Source organism: Prionailurus viverrinus, chromosome B1 (assembly GCF_022837055.1).
Source record: "Prionailurus viverrinus isolate Anna chromosome B1, UM_Priviv_1.0, whole genome shotgun sequence".
In the NCBI taxonomy this organism is placed as follows: Eukaryota; Metazoa; Chordata; class Mammalia; order Carnivora; family Felidae; genus Prionailurus; species Prionailurus viverrinus.
The window spans coordinates 6,354,504-6,373,515 of NC_062564.1; the positions used below are offsets into that span (position 1 = coordinate 6,354,504).

General features: G+C 44.9%; 2 protein-coding genes across 10 annotated transcripts in view; one reads left to right on the plus strand and one right to left on the minus strand.

Annotated features, from left to right (window-relative positions):
* Positions 1 to 19,012, plus strand: part of MCPH1 (microcephalin 1) — a 276,612-nt gene that overhangs the window by 162,293 nt on the left and 95,307 nt on the right. Inside the window, exon 13 of one of the 8 annotated variants that reach the window (XM_047855479.1) lies at positions 9,636 to 10,354. The exons of 6 other annotated variants lie outside the window; for them this stretch is intronic. In XM_047855479.1, coding sequence (XP_047711435.1) covers positions 9,636 to 9,818 — 183 coding nt within the window. In that variant the 3' untranslated portion in view covers positions 9,819 to 10,354. Of the gene's footprint in view, positions 1 to 9,635; positions 10,355 to 19,012 lie in introns of those variants that run through there. One more of the 8 variants, XM_047855484.1, reaches the window with a different exon arrangement.
* Positions 1 to 19,012, minus strand: part of ANGPT2 (angiopoietin 2) — a 58,732-nt gene that overhangs the window by 26,318 nt on the left and 13,402 nt on the right. For both annotated transcript variants that reach the window (XM_047855486.1, XM_047855485.1), the window contains exon 2: positions 1,925 to 2,080. In XM_047855486.1, coding sequence (XP_047711442.1) covers positions 1,925 to 2,080 — 156 coding nt within the window. The remainder of the gene's footprint in view (positions 1 to 1,924; positions 2,081 to 19,012) is intronic.

Consider the following 19,012-nt stretch of genomic DNA (forward strand, 5'->3'; position numbering starts at 1 on the left):
AGTAACTTCTTAGTCTAGCCTCAGATAAAAGTGTTTTATTCTCCTACTGCTTCCTACTGTTCACCCTGCTTTATCCAACACTTCTTATGGAGACAAGGAAAGAATACCTGTACTCTTCTAGATGTGATCTTATTATAGTTGGGAGGCTTGTAGTTTCTCTTACCTTGTGTCCCCTTCTGGCTCATGTCTGGCATTTCTTTCAGCTGAAGTAGCATATGGAAATAATAATAGATCATAGAAAGTATTTGCTATTAAATCTACTTTTTGTTTTTTTTGAGCATTACTTAAAACTGAGAGTAAGAAGGTACTAACTTCTTAAGCTTATAAAGAGACCAGAAAGCAGACGTACCAATGTTGAGACTTGAACTAGGAGCATCTCAGCAAATTCTGCCAACAGCACTTTTTTCCCACCTGGACTATTCTTTTTTTGTTTTTTATTTTTATTTTTTTAATTTATTCATTTTTGAGAGACAGAGACAGAGCACAAGCAGGGGAGGAGCGGAAAGAGAGGGAGACACAGAATCTGACACAGGCTCCAGGCTCTGAGCTGTCAGCACAGAGCCTGACCTGGGGCTCGAACCCACGAACCGCGAATTCATGACCTGAGCCGAAGTCGGATGCTCAACAGACGGAGCCCCCCAGGCGCTCCTCCCACCTGGACTATCCTTACTCAGTCACAGGTTGTATGTCATTTGGCCGGACTCTGGATGAATTGTGTTTTAATGCTCTCATGTTCACTGTTTTGCTCTTGTTCTTATGTTCATGTTTTTCTCTCCTGCTGCGATTAATCAGCAGCTCATAAAACCTGAAAGCTAAAAGGGAACTTAGAAGCCAGTCATTGGACCCAGCCCTCACTTGATAGTTCGAACTGCCAAGGCCCGCAAGAGCCGAGTCCCATATGCAGATTCACCCCCCAGGTGATGGCGAAACCAGACCCATTAGAGAACTCAAGACTTCCTGGCGATGGCCGAGCCCCCTGTGCCAGAACTGCTGCTTGCTTCTGTCTATAACCTCATAGCACAGATTTTAGAAACTCATACCACAAACTGCTTCCATAGTTCTTTGAGGTTTGATTTTATCTTGAAAGTTAGATTTAAGAACAAAGTCACTTGGGGCACCTGGGTGGCTCAGTCAGTTAAGTGTCCCACTCTTGATTTCAGTTCAGGTCATGATCTCACGGTTGGGTGCGTGAGTTTGAGCCCCATGTCTGGCTCTGCTTTGATAGTGTGGAGCCTGCTTGAGGTTCTCTCTCTCCCTCTCTCTCTGCCTGCCTCTCTCTCTCTCTCTCTCTCTCTCTCTCTCTCTCTCTCTCAGGTAAATAAATGTTAAAAAATAAAAGAGGAAAGTTTCTTGTACTCATTTTTTAAATTTTATTTATTTTGAGAGAGAGATTGAGAGTTTGTGTGTTGAGGGGGAGGGGACAGGACAGAGAGGGAGAGGGAGAGAGAGAATCCCAAGCAGGCTCCACACTGTCAGCACAGAGCCCAGCATGGGGCTCCATCCCTCAACCATGAGATCATGACCCAAACCAAAGTCAAGAGTCGGATGCTCAACTGACTGAGCCACCCAGGTGCCCCAGTGCTTTTCATTTCTTAAATGAAAATCTGAGGACTTATCTAGGGTCCAGAAGATGCCAGCAAGGCAAAGGAGCATTTCTCATAGAGTGTCAAGTGTGCATCATATGAAATGATTTGAATGCCCTTCGTAGAAAAAAAATGTAATTTAACCTCAGTATTAAAAATGAAAACATATTTTAAATTCTTGTCCAGCCACAAATTGTTAATTTCTTATCAACTCCTCTTTTTTCCTGCTGCACTCGAGCTTTCTTCCCTCGCCCAGTATCCAACTAAGCAGCCACACAGTGCAATTTTTCGCTAGCCGTTACTAGCCCAGACCGTTACGGGTTTTCTGTTTCATCACTTACTTGTGCTTCAACATCCGTTAACTTCCGTGTTTGCTCTGCTGTCTGATTCAGTAAGTTTGTGCCTATTTCTATCATCACGGCCGTCTGGTTCTGTACTGCGTTCTGTTGTATCTCTACCATTTCTTTCTTCATGTTGTCCTGGATATAATTCTCAAGCTAGAAAAGCACATGGGTGACAAAGACAGTCATCAGCCAAATCATCAGAAATCTTATTCCTAAGTATTTTCCCTTTCTTTTAAAAAGTCTGTTGAAGACCTGTGCCTTGCTCTGATCTTGCTGTTTTTTGTTTGTTCGTTTGTTTTTTATCACTAGCGGAACAACACAGTGTGGTAGTGTGTTGACTTAAAGTCTGGCAGCTTAGTGACATCATGTGTGGGAGACAGGCCGCTCGTCGTTTTTGGTTACCTGCAGAAGTCTACACTGCGGCCGGCAAGGGAGGCAGTGTGGCCCCGGCTCAGAGGCGGGCAGACAGCGGTGCTGTCCAGCAGGGTCTCTTGAGGCTGCAGCTCTATCTGTGTTAGGCCGGAAATGAAAATTTGGTAAGAAGCATCACTGTTTCTCCCCCATTCTAGACGTGTGGCTTCTTGAAAAAGAGACTTTAGAAGTCAGTCTTACACAGAGTATGAGGAAAGGCTCTCCTTTGGATTCCCCCCCCCCCACCCCGTAACAGACCTCCACATTCTGCCGCCCTACCCCCCCCCCAACTTCCCTCTTAACCTTGTTCATTTCCCATTAGACCTATTACGCTTTTCCCAACGTGCGTGCAGTCTTCCCAAGTTCATCATTTCGTATACCAGGCAAACTCGCAATCCTACAACTACTTCCTTTATCTACTCACACGGCCCGGCGTGGGGGCACGCCAGCTCAGTATAATATTAGCTTCAGCACAAAAGGGTCAAGAAGCTGATTTCACTGCCTAGTCACAGATACCTGTATCTTCGGCAGTAAAATTATATAATGAAATATAAACGCAGGACAGCCAGGCGTATTGGAAAAAGCACGTGGACACCTGCTGTCCGATTTTCCCTTGACTCTAGGCATGTTGCTTAGCTTTGGGGGCACCCGGTGAACTCCGATATAAAATAGGATTTCTGATTAGTCAGAGGAGGGTTTGAAGGATTAACGAAGCTATGCTTTTACAGTCCTTGTGTGCACGCATAACTTCAGGTGCTTAAAATGTAATTTTCTTTCCTTTTTGTGTTTCATGGTGAGCCAACGACAGAGCTACAGGTGTATTCATTGACCCAAACTACAAATTCATGATAGCAGAAACCCCTATTTTTATTTCTCTTTCTCCTAGTTATAACTCAGAATTTTTTTAATTAAATGGAAAGATGAGGATAAAAATGCTCATAAACACCTTTCTTTAGAACTCGTAATTCTCTGAGCAGAAACCATTCATAAAGTCTGTCATCAAACAGCCTTTCTCCTAAAATGTTAACCACAAAGTAATTCTCTGCTTCTGCATGTAAGAGTGAGAAAGCAGAATGGGAGGGGTGGAGCTTTTCCCTTAGAGTTCAAAGGCTTCTTTGTTGGTACAACTTATTTTTTTGTTTTAACTTATTAAACTTTTTTTTTGAGAGAGAGTGGGGGTGAGGCAGAGAGAAGGGGAGAGCAAGAGTCCCAAGCAGACTCCACACCCTGCACAGAGCCCAGTGTGGGGCTCAACCTCATAACTGTGAGGTCATGACCTGAGCCAAAATCAAGAGTCTGATGCTTAACCGACTCAACCATCCAGGTGGTCCTGTTCTGTCTTGACCGGTATTATGAGTTCTAGAATTAGTGTTAGAATTTTATATTTTCTGCCTCTGTTGCTTGCTTGCCGTTGACTCTGTCCCTACTCCTGTGCCCTTCCCACCTCCCTCCATGCTGATTATCTTGAGGGTCACTGGTTGCTCCCTGGTTCTCCCCTGGTCCCTAGCAGATGGAATAGCCTGAAAGCTGACAATGACTACACAGCTCTGACCATCTGTAAAATCTTGTCATTGAAGCCTTTGCTTCTCCACATGAATCACAATAGATGAGAGCGCCATAAAAAATGGAATCATGTGCTATTGCTTGGCGGCCCAAGAAATCTATCTAGTGTAGACTTAAGAAAATCTGAAGAGCGAAACCCTTGTCAACCCTTCCCTAACTAGCAAATGATAACTGGCTCAGGCTTTTTAGTGACCATGTCCTTTCTTAATTTATTCTTCTTCCCTTCCCTCGCCTTTTTAAAATTGTAACTTTTATGATTTAAATAGATAATTTATGAGGACTCGTAGAAGTTTGTTATTTCTCCTTTCCTTCCCCCCCCCCCCTTCTCTCTCTCTCTCTCTTGTTCACACACACTCTCTCACACACAGAGACACTCTTTCTCTCTCTCTCATCACCATGGGAGTTTTGGAATTTTTGAGGTTAAAGTTAAAGCCATATAAGTCATCGAGAGGAGTTGTCTTAGTTACTCTTAACACCCAGCAAAGATAATATTTAGAGAGACTTATTCCGGGAAGTTTGGGCTCATTAAAGATAGATTCAAGCTGGAGTTTGGTTGAAGTCCATACTGCAAACTCATAATTTATCAACTAGTATAAATAAAGGTCTTAATCTTCTTATTGATTTGAGTACTTAAGAACTTAAATAAAAATGATTCTGCCCCTTGTCGCTCTAAATCATACAACTAGGGGAGAAGAATAGGTCCTTGAGTGCCCCCCACCCCGTGTTAGAGCTACTGAGTCACCTGTGGTTACAGCCATCAAGAGACATGAGAAGCTTGTTTATAATTTGACATTTTAGAGTCTAGTTCCCATTTAAAATTAGACTCAGGAATGAAAATAAAAGATCCCAATTTTTAAAAGTAAAAAAAAGTAAATAACTTTATTGCCATAACTTTTTTCTAAGGTTGAAAACAATAGAATACAAGATGTCTCTTTAAGTCACTATTTTTCGGCTTTTCCTGACTACAAAGTATCTGGGTATGGTGGGTGTGTGGGTGTGATTAATCTTCCATTGAAGCAAATTACAGATTCACTTATGCATGAGCTGTGTGGGTGTGTATAGATCTTATTTATATTGTCTATATGTGTATAGTGTCTATATACAGTACCTACAGCTAAATGAAGTAAAAACCTACATGCTACGGACCCAGTATCTAATTGAAGTCAGTGGGAAGACAGTGGAACAGAAACAGAAATACCAAGGAGTAGACATTTTTGTGTTGATTCGTGAAGAGGTTTGTGCTCTCACACTTGAAGCAGTGAAGATAAATTAAGATTTTAAGAGAAACGGGTGCCATGGCAGCTGAGTCCTCTTTAACTACAAAGAACGTGTTTAGTCCCAGGAGCAATAGGAAAGCCACAACCACTGTAGCTAAGGTCTGCTGCTCACTGCCGCCGTCCCTGCTCCTGCGTCCACTCTTCCCATGGGCCCCAGGCACCCCACACGAGGGCTAGAACTGGGCTAGACTGGCCGTCTGGAGGCCACGCCTCACTTGCCCTGCCTTCTGCTGCTTTTCTAGCTTATTGCCCTGGAATGTCTTTCTTTCTGTTTAGTATCGCTTATTTTTATTGCCTGTGAAATATAGAAGTCTGCCCAATGCAATTCCATTCTGGTAGAAGGAAGCCTCAGTTCAAGGAAAAACATGGGACGAATGAGATCTCTGCTCCCGTCGGCAGTGTCCCTCTCCGCTCCTCGGGCAACTGTTTCCGTCTCTGTCATCGGCACTTAGCCATTCCTATCAAAACAATTCCGAGATACTTGAACCTCCCAGGGGACATGGTTCTTCCTCATTTCACACGGGTGGCTTCACACACTCATGTTTTGCAGGAATGTTTGACATTGCCTTCATGTCAGAAGATGATTATGCAGCGCTTCTGACTTGTGGGTCCAGGTGCCCACCCCCCAAAAGTCCCCGTTACAGTTTGGAAGGAGGTAGGGACATTCATTTTGCCCCCTTCTTGAGTTGTGGGTCTAAGCACTCAAAGTGCAGGTCTTTGAGCGGTTTCTCTTCCCTCGGAATTCAAATGAATTATCCAAATTCAATTAACATTTCAAGGCTGTCACTGTCATTATAGTTGCATAGATTGTTGCTTAGTATTGGTTTGATTTGCTAAAAGAGATTGCACTCAAAACACAACCTTTGGGGCGCCTGGGTGGCGCAGTCGGTTAAGCGTCCGACTTCAGCCAGGTCACGATCTCATGGTCCGTGAGTTCGAGCCCCGCGTCGGGCTCTGGGCTGATGGCTCAGAGCCTGGAGCCTGTTTCCGATTCTGTGTCTCCCTCTCTCTCTGCCCCTCCCCCGTTCATGCTCTGTCTCTCTCTGTCCCAAAAATAAATAAACGTTGAAAAAAAAAAAACAAAAAACACAACCTTTAAAAATTGGCAACACATTGAAGTTCAGGCAACCAGAGTAAACTCTTTTAACATACATAGATGTATATATGTTTTTTAATGTAAAATGTGTCCTGAAGTTTTTGATTACTCTTTCAACATTTGGAACGATTATATTTGACAGGAAAAAGAAGTCTGTTTGCAAGGTAACTGTGGCAGATTGATTACGCATTAAAATGGTTCCCTCACTATCTTTGATCTTACCAAGATTATCATCATTATTTTTTCGACCAAAAGGAAAGTAATCTTGAAATTGGCTGGGGAAAGGAAAACATAGATAGTGTATGAAAACTGTCGCCAACTGGGAGATTTCAATCTTGGTCCCGTACCAACTATATAGTCCTGGTTGAGAGGTCTTTGCTTTTGAAATATAGCTCTGTGTCCTGATACCTTTTAATTAAGTGGTTTTTGTCCATCTGAATGATCTAACCTCCCTAGGAAAGTTTTCACTGGGAACGTTTTATTCTCTACCATTTCCATGTAGAAACAAGTTACTGTAACTGTTCTCTCTTGCACACACACATCCCCAAAAAGGATTTGGTTTTTTTCCTACCTCAGTAATCCTTCCTGACTTGATCCCTTCTTTCTTGCCCCCCCCCCCCCAACCCAGTGTCTGGATCTTCTGGATTGTCACACAGCCCCTGACTGGCTTCTGGCAACCCCACCCTGAGTGTGGTGGTCACTCTCCAGCTCAGGTCACTCCCTCGTGGCTGTGCCTGTGAAGATTCCCCCGACTGGTGGCACATACTCCTTCTGATCTGTACTCTAGTCTTGCAGCCTGGTTCCCTCTGTGCACACTTTGCGCCAAGCTGTGCGAGAACCCTTAGGCTGCTTCCTCCCTCCAGCCTTTGTCTGCGTCTCTCTTGGCCCAGGGCCTTTGGCGCCCTCTGCGGTTATGCCCTACCCCATCGCATGCCCTTCTCAAAGGTCTCCACTGCACTGTGCGTTGTGTTTAGGTACCAAAAAGAGCATCTTGTACTTGTTTTTCATTGATTTTTAAACCTCCTACTACTATCGATTTGTGTTCTCGTTTGCTTGGGATGTGGAAATTCGGGAGCCATCCTTCAGCCATACACCCTAGTAACAACCAAGCAAAGCCTTTGCTCTTACAATTAGCTTGAAAACTTGGATACAAGATTATTAAATCCAGGGAATTTCTGTTTAGAAGGCTTTTGACCTAATGTTCTTGGTTCCCTGGCATGACGAAACTGAAACATCTTTTGAGGTGTTCAGACAGAAAAGTGGCAAAATGGGCTTTCCTCCCACTCCTTATAAAGTGTGTGGGGGTTGGTTTTTTTTTTGTTTGTTTTGTTTTGTCTTTACTCTAGAGCTCTCACTTCCTAAGCAGTTAGGTACTCTGCAGTGTTGAAGGAGAGATACAGACATGAAAGAGGCGAAGGCCGAGAGATGTCTGTCCTCAGCCACACTTGTAGGACTTGAGGGGCAAATACATTTGCCTCTACATTGGGAATGATGTTCAGATGCCCTGTGAGCTGGAAAGTTCTCTCTTTCCTCTTTGTATGGATGCCGTACTTGACTTTATCTAGCCGAGAGAAGTCGATATTGAAGCCAAGTGCCTTCCATGGACTGTCAATAATTTGGGCCCTTTCTCTCCACAGCCAGTGTAAGGTGCTTCAGGAAACGGGGGAAGTGTGGCCCTGCTGGGATAGGTTTTTCAGGTTGTTAATAAGCAAACTTGTCTCCATCCGCCATCACTCCGTGGACCCCACCCCACAGACAATCTTTCAGGCACTTCCTATAACTAATTTGTTCCTACCTATTTTTTCAGGGATTTTTTTCCTGTTAATAATTTATGAGTGACTTTTTGTTGTCTGATATTGTATCTAGATAACCCCTTTCCTATTTTCACTGGTCATAAAGAGACTAAAAGTGTGCTTGTTGAGAGCTATAAACTTAAAGACATAATACGGAATAGAGCTTCAGGCACGAGCTGGTGCCATGCTGACATTCATAGCTTGTCCCCCACCTCCTGTGACTGAGAAAATTTCAGATAATTTGAATACCACTATATCTGTGCTCCCTCAAGCTGTATTTCTTTTGCTTTTATTTGTGAGTGTGACAACATATCTCTTTTTGTTATTTAATGGGGGGTTTTAATCACATAAGCTCACATCTCTTTGCCTTTTTGTATGTCTCCCTTACCATCACCCCAGAATCTAAGGAGAAAGTGTATTTTTCCCCTTAAAGCATTCTAGTCATTGCCTTCTGATAAAATGGCTATTTTCTTCCTCAATAGCAGGCATTTTAAGTATACTCAAGCTTAAATATGAAGAGGCTGGTATAGTAACATGAATTTGTTTAAGCATTTCGTATGGGGAAAGGTGTCATGTTTTACCTATGTGTGGCTTTTAAAGGGTTCTTAAGGTACATATATACTTACCCGAATATGTACTAGAGCTCTGGCTCACAGCATCTTTTTTTTTTTTTTTAAATGTTTACTTATTTTTGATAAAGACAGAGCGTGAGCAGGGAAGGAGCAGAGAGAGAGGGAGACACAGACTCTGAAACAGGCTCCAGGCTCTGAGCTGTCAGCACAGAGCCCCACGCGGGGCTCGAACTCATGAACCGTGAGACCATGACCTGAGCCGAAGTCAGTCACTCAGCCAGCTGAGTCACCCAGGCGCCCCTCTGGCTCACATCTTATAGAGACTCATAAGTCAAGGAGCAAATAAATGCTGCAGATACCCTCAGGTGATGGATGTGGTTATATAAAGCAAGAATGGCAATAGCAATTTACAATTGCAGAGTGATTTTTTAGATGTTCACTTCTTTATGAATATATAAATATAGTTATTTATGTACTAATATACATTTCTTTGTATATTAATATATTTCACTTGACTTACTTCCTTCACTTGGGTTTTCCCCAAACCAGAGCCGGGGACAAAAGCATGTGTGCAGGAAGTTTGTTTAGGAAGTGGTCACGGGGAATGACCACGGAAGACAGGCGAAGGCAGCAGGGAGGCTGAGGCTGGTGCAAACGTGGTCTTGGTTGGCCACCACTGTGACATATCCCACAATAACCTTCTGCGGAGCTGTAGGAAATGTGTTTCAGAGCCGAACCCTTCACCTGTGGTGAGATGGGACACCTTCCATCCCTCCGGGCAAGGGTAGCCTCGAGGGCTGCTTGCAGGGGCCTGAAGAGGCCGCTCTGGCACCCCCAGCCGGCTTGGGGCGGGGCAGGGAGCAGGGGTCCTCTGCTGGCCCCCAGAGGCCTGGGTGTGGCGAGAAGAGGTGCTCCCCAGACAGCAGGGCGGTGCTCCCGGCCCGACTTCCAGATGAGAAAACTGAGTCAGACCACTCATGTGCCTGTCACCCACAGTGCCACAGACCAGAGCCTGGCGTGACGGAGGGTACGGCTAAGACGGCGTGGCGTCTGTTCCACGGCGCGTGGGATCATGGCGTGAAGCCCAAGCATCACCACTTTTCTGCGGTGGGAACCTTGAACCTGCACACGTCCTGCTGCAGACGAGAGCTGCCTTGGGAGCAGCCCTTCTGGGAATGACCGTGTGCGTGACATTGGACGAAGGGTGTGGCTGGAGGCCAGAAATGGGGAGCACCATCCACGGGAGGCACGAGCCTGACAGGGTTGCAGCAGCTAAAGCAGCTCAGAACTTCACTTTCCGCGTCAGCAAACGCTGTCCACACATTAGACATTCGGCAGACTTGTGCCCTGGTCTAGTTCTTGGCATATTTTGTTCTCAGCTCAGGAGGGGCTAGAGACACTTCCGAGAGGCAGAGAGGGAGTATAAAACTATTCTTGAGAGGCTTCTTTATGAAATGAACGGAATTATCAGTGATTACAAATGGGAGCTGTTGAAATTCCGTTCTGGGCACAAGATGGATGCATTTCTTGCTACCCTATACTGGAGGTTTCTTTGTGTTCTTGCCTCTCTCAAAACTAAGGTGCACTGAGAGAAAAGACAAAGTGAGCACATGTTTCATTGTCTTTCTTTGGCAGCTATCTGCCTTTCAAACTACCTTTGAAACGTGTGTATTCACAGACATGCGTATTTATAAACACGCGTATGTCCTCATGTGTGGAGATGGAAATAGATGCAGATGTGTCCATCCATTTTCACTCCTCTCTGGCATGATAGGCTGTCAGAAACTGAGGGGGAAGAGGTTTTAGAAATCTGTAATATTGTTGAAATGTCTCACTCTATGAGCGGCGGGGGGTGGGGTGGGGGCAGGGGGTACCAGGGCCTGGATCGCCAGTGCTAGCTCTTAGCGGAATGACAGCAAAACCCCAGTTGCCACGGCCGCGTCCCACACTCTCACCACTGCACTGCTGTACCCGTGCCCCCGGATGTTTAGTGGTACTTTCTCACTTCTGCGATGGATTCAGATCCCACAGCTTGTCTACATCTTCTGTCTGCCCTATTTCTGCTGTTTCCGTGTTCATGTGGCTCTGCCGAAATCCTGCAGAGATTTCCAGGGACGAGACAGAGTGGGCATCTTTGGAGTCTGGCTTTTTTTTTTTTTTTAATCTTTTTAACATGAAATAAATGTGCAGTGGCACAATTGCTATGCTAGATGGCTAGGAAGGGAGGGAAAGGGCTGAAGGAATTTAAATGACTTTCGTCTTGCAGATACTTCCAAGGCAAACTAGTTCTTTACAAGAAGTCTCTTTCACAGAAAGGTGGGGGAGGGGGATTGGGGCACACAGATGGCCGTGCTCAGGGAGTCTCAGGACTGGGTCTCGAGCGCCCTGCTCAGTGCTGGCACTGAGGGCGACCGTCAGCCTCGCGCTCTGGTAGCAAGCCCGAAGGTGGGGAGAGTTGGGGGGATAACACTGGGAGCCTCTCAAGGGACACGGGATCGGTTTGCATGAGAAGTCAGCAGTAAAATATTTCACCTTTTCTATATGATTGTACCACCGACCCACCGTCAGCAGGATGTATTTTTACGGCATTTTCTGTCTGGCTGATAGCTGTCTTCTGAACTGTTCATATTCTGAACTGTCATTGTGTCTCCTGTGGATTAGGATAAATGGAAACAGTATATATTTGTATACTCTCCGCACCGATCTGACTTCTCTGTGCACTAAGTGTGATGGTGCCTTGTGTGTACCACAGGGGAGGGCTGGGCCAGCTTCCTTCGGCACCTTACGCTAAAGCTGAACAAGGCTGCCCGAACCACACACGACAGTTGCTGCGGTAATAATCCTGGGAAATATTTAGGCAAGTGTGTTCTTTTCATTTTGATTTTCATTTTCATAAAGCCTGTAGCTGCAACTTTTTTTAATTTTATGATTTAATAACAGCTCAAGCTCATATTTTTCTGAACCGTTTAGGAGGGAAAGTGTACTTCTTCTAAAGTCTAATCTCATTTGACCTCTGGTTCAGTCTTCATTCTCACAAGTGTTTAAAGCTACAAATATTTCGTATCTATTGACCTATGTCAGAGGACCGTGTGCACGTACTTTTAAGAAACTGCACACTTACCTGGGCTTTGCAGGAGCAAAGTGATCAAACATTTTTCTTTAACTCACATTAGAAAATATAAATTATTTGTTTAATCGGACTGTGTTCATTTTTAAAGCTGAACGTTAGTTTTTAAGGCAGTAATGCCTTTTTAAAATGCATTATTTATTTTGAGAGAGAGAGTGTGCATGAGGTGGGTATAGGGGGGAGGAAAGAGAGGCAGAGAGAGGGAGAGAGAGAATCCCAGGCAGGCTCCATGCTGTCCGCACAGAGCCGGTGGTGGGGCTCTGTCTCACCAACCATGAGATCATGTCCTGAGCGGAAACCAAGAGTGGGACGCTGAACTGACTGAGCCACCCAGGTGCCCCAGCAGTAATGCATTTTTAAGCATGTTAGCAACTTATTTTAAACCTGAGCAACAGTACATTTTTTTTCTCATCAGCCACAGTACAGCAAAGGCAAAACAATATTCAGTGCCCAAATTATGTGGCAAGACAGAGGAGTGTGGCTTTTTTATTTTTAACTAATTTCAACTCCTCTTCATTTCTTGATCTGAAATTTGATAAGAAGCGTATTAAGTATATTTCAAAGTATTTTCTGTCCACCTCCGAAATGTTGACAGCCAACTGGGACTGCTGTTCGCTTTGAAAGGCCAGACAAGAGCTTTAAGCACATTCCACTTCTGTCTGTGGCTCTCCATCCAGGGAAACTGTTCCAGAAGCCACACACACAGTGCTCTGGGCATGGCTGCAGTTTGACTCCACGAGAACGGAGCCTCAGCTGGGAACTGCAAATAGTGATTATGACTTTGGACAAATCAGTGGGCTTCTAATTATGTCTTCCAAGGCCTGGTGACCTGAAATAAGAGAGTATCTTGCTACAAAATATATGTTGTATCAAACTTCTCTTTTACAAAATACCAGTTCTAGGGATGATGTTTCTGATTCATTTTTAGAGGGGGTTTATTTCAATCTTTTGTTTCAGGGGCATACCATTCATGTATTGGGGGAGTCCCTTTCTCTACAATTGTTGAGGAAGAATAGATAAGCAAAATTTTGCCATAAAATGTAGGTGTCACTGCTTCATATGGCATTTAAGTGCACATTATTCTATTTCTACAGGACTGTTTACTTATCCTAAAGTAATTTTTCCATAGAGTTTCAGTCTAAGAAGGAATCCATTTAAATAAAGACACCAATATGGCATGTAGAGTTAGATACTTTGCAGTAAAATAACCTTTCTTACATACTAACTTGCTATATGTAAAATCTGTTGATATGTCCAAATCAAGAGGACTTGAGATATGTTTTACAGCCAGTTATGATTCCACGTTGAAACTGGTAAATGGCATTCCTTGATGAGCACTTTCCAGTAGTTCCTTTCTCACAATAGAATGATTATTTTCATTTATCGGTGTTGTGCCCTGGGTCTGATTTGATGTGTTAATGTACCGCAATTCAGTTTTTAAAAATAACATAATAGATTGCCGGTGAAATGGCATGCTATTGCAATCATCAATGAGCAAAAGAAGCCACACAAAAAAATACTTACTACGTGATCCTATTTATATCGTGTTCAAGAATTGACCAAACCTACTGATGGTGACCAAAGCCAGAATAATGATTTCTGGATGGAAGCTGTTGTGGGGGAGCAGAGGGGTGCAAGAGAGGTTATTAACTGGGAAGGAGCAGGAGGGAAACTTCTGGGGTGCTGGAAATGTGTGATATCTCGACCTCGGAGCTAGTTACATGAGTAAATTCATATTTTAGAAGTTCACGAAGCTGTCGATTTAAGATTAGCACACTTTATACACTTCCTGACCTTTGACCTCAATAAAGAGATTTTTTTTTAAGGAAAGGATATTAAAAATGAAATGTTTGACAAATTTTGCTATGACACCCTGACCCTTAGTTGTTGTGAGTGATTTTATTTACCTCTGTCTACAGCTTTCATCTGGTTGTTCCTATTTACTGCCTAAAAAAGTGAACTTGAAAAAGCAATTTCACAGCGACTGCACAGAGCTATAGATTAAACTGTTCCAGCTGCCCAAAGAGGGTTAAAAGTATTCAGTTAGGTAAATTAGTAATTTAACATTCCGAAACTCAATTCTTTCCGGATCAAGCATAAAAGGCATTTGCTCTTGGAAGACCAAGAAAGAATTCATGCAGTTCCCATTAGTCTAAAAATAAATAATAAATAAATAAATGTCTGAGTCATGGGTTGTATTTTGTTGAAGTTCAGTGGCTTCAAGTGTAGGAAGAAAATGATTTATTCTCTGAGTAGCTGAGCCACCCATCGCCCATTGGAATGAAGACAAAATTACTCTGACAAAAGTGAAATCCATGAATTAGTCCATTGAATTTAATCACATTTTGAGTTATTCTAGTTCAAGTCATTCCTGCTTGAGCAACCTGATAGAGACCTGAGTAAAGTAGCTTTGTTTGTGTTGGATTAAGGCGGGGAAGATGTTGTGATTTTTGAAAGCAGTCATGGAGTTGCCATGCTAGCACAGATTTTGAGACTGGCACACCCCAGGGTGTGAATCCCAGCTCAGCTACTAGCTACCAGGTCAACTTTTTTTTAACCTCACATTTCTCATCGGTAAATCAGGTATGTAAATTCCCTCTCGAGCTGTGTTGGCATGAAAATTGAACGGAAGAAATTAGCACAGTTCCCGAACTCTCTGCCAAGGCACCCTGGGACCCTGCCGCAAACTTCCTAGGGGCAGTGGGAGATAGTTTAATATTCAAGGGGAACCCAACAGTTGTTAACATCTGTCAGCCACCAGAAGAATTAGTATCTCAAAATAGCGCACAGTTTCAGTGCTATTGGATTATGCCACTGTGCGAGGCTGAGTTTTTGGTGGTTGCTGCTGTAAAAGCCGAGTACGGCGTGAAAGTCAGCATGGAATTTGAAATGAAGCAGGCAGTGTCCAGCTGAGCGGTGCTTAACTGGCAAATGCACTCCAATTGTAAACAATTGGGGTTACTTACGTTTTAGAACGTCTTTATAGCATCTCGCACACAGTCGGGTGCACACTCCGTCTGACCTCTCTCCCTCCCTTCCCGCAATCCACATATTGTCTTTCGTTGCAGTCTCTATGATTTCCTATGTTTATTGCGAAATCAGTAAATTGATAAAACCAATACTTGAATATTCCTAACTTCTGAAACCATTAATAGAAGCAACCCTGTTTTTTGCTAGCCGGTTGTCGGGCACAGTGTCTCCTTTGCAACTCTGCCAAGCATGGTGTGCTGCAGAGGAACATTCTCAGAGCAGCGTGAATGTGTTGGGTGGGATAGCACGGTGGCCTCAGGCTGATGCGATTTTGCTCGTGTAGCGGAAGGACGGAATGGTGCCACTTTTACAAAAGTACGGCCGTCCATTTCTGCGTGTAATTTATAGTTTGCATGCCTGCCATCCTCACTTGTTGAAAGTTGAACTACTTTTATAATATGAAGAAAAGCCGAATTTACTTGAGCACCGAAGCAGTTTGGGAAGTAACTTTTCAGTGTGATTCTCCAAATGCTTGTGGTAAAAGTACAAGGGACTTGAATCATTTTCCCATAATTAGTTTCGGTTCTGGAGGTCTGCCCCTTCTCCCTAACCCTACTGCCTTGCATGCACATCTCTTCCAATGGAAGCTAGTGGAAAATTCCTGTCCCCTTTCACTCCATTGCCACGAGTTATAAAAAGCATGTCATTCAGAACTGACTTTTTCTTCTGCATGCTTGAATTTTTGCTCACAATTTAAAGGGGGAAAAAATCGCTTCAGGAGATATTTCTCTTTCACTGGGGTGAGGGGCCCAGCGTCACTTTGAGCCACCACAGAATGGCTGACTCACTCTGCTTCATCTCTAGGGGTCAACTGTCTACATCAAGGAGTGCTTTTTGAGTGATAGTACATGCTGATGTTGCACACCATGGCCTCCTTTTCAGATGTATGGCGGCACTCATTCACACAGGTCACCTAATGCACTTCTTCACTGACTATTCCAGTGGGAAAAACAAGCTCACAAGTGAGAACCAGGAAGTGGGAATGAGGGGTGAGTGGGCACAGGAAATGGGACTAAGGGTTGAGAGGGCACAGGAAGTGGGACTGAGATTTGAGAAGGCACAGGAAGCGGGAATGAGGGGTGAGAGGGCACAGGAAGTAGGAATGAGGGGTGAGGGGGCACGCAGGGAAATGGGAGTGAGGGGTAAGGGCACAAAGGAAGTGGGAATGAGGAGTGAGGAGCCCTGGCAAACTGGGAATGAGGGCTGAGGGGGACACAGGAAGTGGGACTGAGGGCTGAGGGGGCACACAGGAAGCGGAGTGAGGGAGCACCGGAAGTGGGCGTGAGGGTTGAGGGGACAGAGGAAGTAGGAATGAGGGGTGAGAGGGCACACAGGAAGTGGAGTGAGGGAGCACAGGAAGTGGGAATGAGGGCTGAAGGGACACAGGAAATGGGACTGAGGGCTGAGGGGGCAGCAGGAAGTGGAGTGAGGGAGCACAGGAAGTGGGAATGAGGAGTGAGGGGGCACAGGAAGTGGGACTGAGGGCTGAGGGGGCAGCAGGAAGTGGAGTGAGGGAGCACAGGAAGTGGGAATGAGGAGTGAGGGGGCACAGGAAGTGGGACTGAGGGCTGAGGGGGCAGCAGGAAGTGGAGTGAGGGAGCACAGGAAGTGGGAATGAGGAGTGAGGGGGCACAGGAAGTGGGACTGAGGGCTGAGGGGGCACACAGGAAGTGGAGTGAGGGAGCACAGGAAGTGGGAATGAGGAGTGAGGGGGCACAGGAAGTGGGACTGAGGGCTGAGGGGGCAGCAGGAAGTGGAGTGAGGGAGCACAGGAAGTGGGAATGAGGAGTGAAGGGGCACAGGAAGTGGGACTGAGGGCTGAGGGGCACACAGGAAGTGGAGTGAGGGAGCACAGGAAGTGGGAATGAGGGATGAGGGGGGACACGGGGAAATGGGAGTGACGGGTAAGGGCACAAAGGAAGTGGGATTGAGTGAGGAGCACTGGGGAAGTGGGAATGAGGGGTGAGGGGGCATAAGAAGTGGGACTGATGAGTGAGTGGGCACAGGAAGTAAGGGTTGAGGGGGCAGAGGAAGTAGGAATGAGGGGTGAGGGGGCACACCGGACAAAAGGAGCAGTAGCAGAGGTTTTCCTGTTGTTAGGGTTTGTTTGTTTCAATCAAAGTGTGAGTCATCTTACCCTCATTTTTTAACCAAAAATCACTGTGGTTGCTGCTATGATTTGGTCTTGACTCCTACAAGCCAGTGTAATTTTATCAGTGGTAGTGAATTCTTGAAAGCTTCCCTCAGCTGTAGAAATCTGGTTTCAAGTTAAAGTGGTCAAATGCCAGCTTCAACTTTGTGGCTTAGCATCTTTGTTGAATCCCCTCAGCAGAAGGACCTACATTGGAGTTTTGGCTGCTCTGTGGGATTCAAATTATGAGTGGTTGGTTCCAGTGGAATCTTGGCCCTCTTTGGAGTGACTTTAGGAGTTCTCTGGCCGAAGGAGGTCAAAGTTAGAACATAAGGAAAGATTTTGTCCGAAGTGCCCATCCTACATCCTGGCATTTTTTAGGGATGGGTGGACCTCTTTTAATTGTTCCTCAACCCTCAAACCGTTAGTCTCCTGGAGCATGGATGCCTTTGGGGAAAAAGTCGATGCCAGCCTAGGAAATTTAGTGGACATCACAGTGATGAATTCAAAACCGGGATGTGAATCCTCGTCCTAATCCTGACCCCAGTGGCCACCAGCCTTACTCCAGCCCACCTCACAAAAGCACCTGTTGGTAATTCACAACCCCTTTGCTGTACATCTCCGTGGTCCCACAACGGCTCGGGAGGCAACATCAGGCCAGGCCCCACCGATGGGGGAGCTAAGCTGTGGCACAGAAAGTGCACCTTACACACTTTCATAAGGGTGACCATAAACTATGCAAATTGAAGCATAATACTATTCTACAAAGATCTGAATAAAAGAAGGAAAAATCCTAGTGCTCCCAGGAGCAAGCTCTAATCAGGAAAACTGTTGTGTGTAGAACCATTTCTCCCTGATGAGCCTGGAAAATTAAGGTGTTGACAGGGAGGAGGTGAAGATTGGAAAGGTCAGAGAAAGTGGTGGATGGGTCCTTGACGGGCCCTTTGTTTCATCCCCACCCTGTCTTATTGTTACCTCCGAATAACTTTATGGAACTTTATGTTGAGAAAAAGACACTTGTCAACGTATTTTCTGAAGAGTAGATTTCATCAGAAGGGCAGATTAGTCTTGGAAATCATTCACGGCAGGTATAAGTCAATCCAACTGTATGGATTCCAAATATAACAGCACAAGAAAAATAATACATGGGTGTGTCCAATTAAGAAGTGTTGACTTTCATAGAAGAACACAATTACCCATCTCTGGGTACATAAATTGTGTCATAATCATACACTGAAACTCTACACAGTCATGGAAAAGGGCATGTATTAATACAACAACATGAATGAATCAGAGAAATAATAAAACAGACCAAAAAAGAATACGTATCATATTGTCCCAATTATCGTAAAATTAAACTATAGCGACCGAGAGCAGAATAGTAGCTAGCCTTGAGAGGAAGAGATACAGTAGTACCCCTTACCCACAGCACCCTCAGTGGGAGCCCGAAACCACAGATAGTACCAAACCCTATATATTCTGTGTTTTGTCCTATACGTACGTACTTCTGAGAAAGCTTAACTTGTAAGTTAGGCACAGTAAGATATTACTAACAACTGATGATAAAATAGAATAATTGTAACCATACGCTGTTCTGAAAGTTATGTTGAGTGTGGTCTCTCCTGCTCTTTCCTTCAAAATATCTTGCTGTCTGGAGCCCCCCTCCCTGTGCTGATGTGAGATGGCAAAATGCCCATGTGATGAGATGGAGAGAGGAGGAAGAGCACAGGATCTTAACTGAGTGTTAGGCTAACCCTGACCTGACGACGGGTCAAGAGGAGGATCATCTGCTTCCAGGCTGTGATGCGGCACGGCACGGCCTGGGGCGTGTCTAAGGCGACAGTCCGAATAAACGCGAAGACCAGGACTGTCCTCGTCTAGCTGCGTGTTGGGGAGGAGTGTGTATGTGTGACTAGAGTAAGTTCCTGCTCTTTAAGGGCTCATCTTGCCCCTTCCTAAGACTTACATTTCGATTTTACTACTGCCTCCACTCGCTTATTCACAAATCCCTTCCTGTGTCCGAAAACACAGCCAAGTGTGTGCCGTTGTCTCCAGATTTCACTGGCTGCCATCTTGCTGTGACCA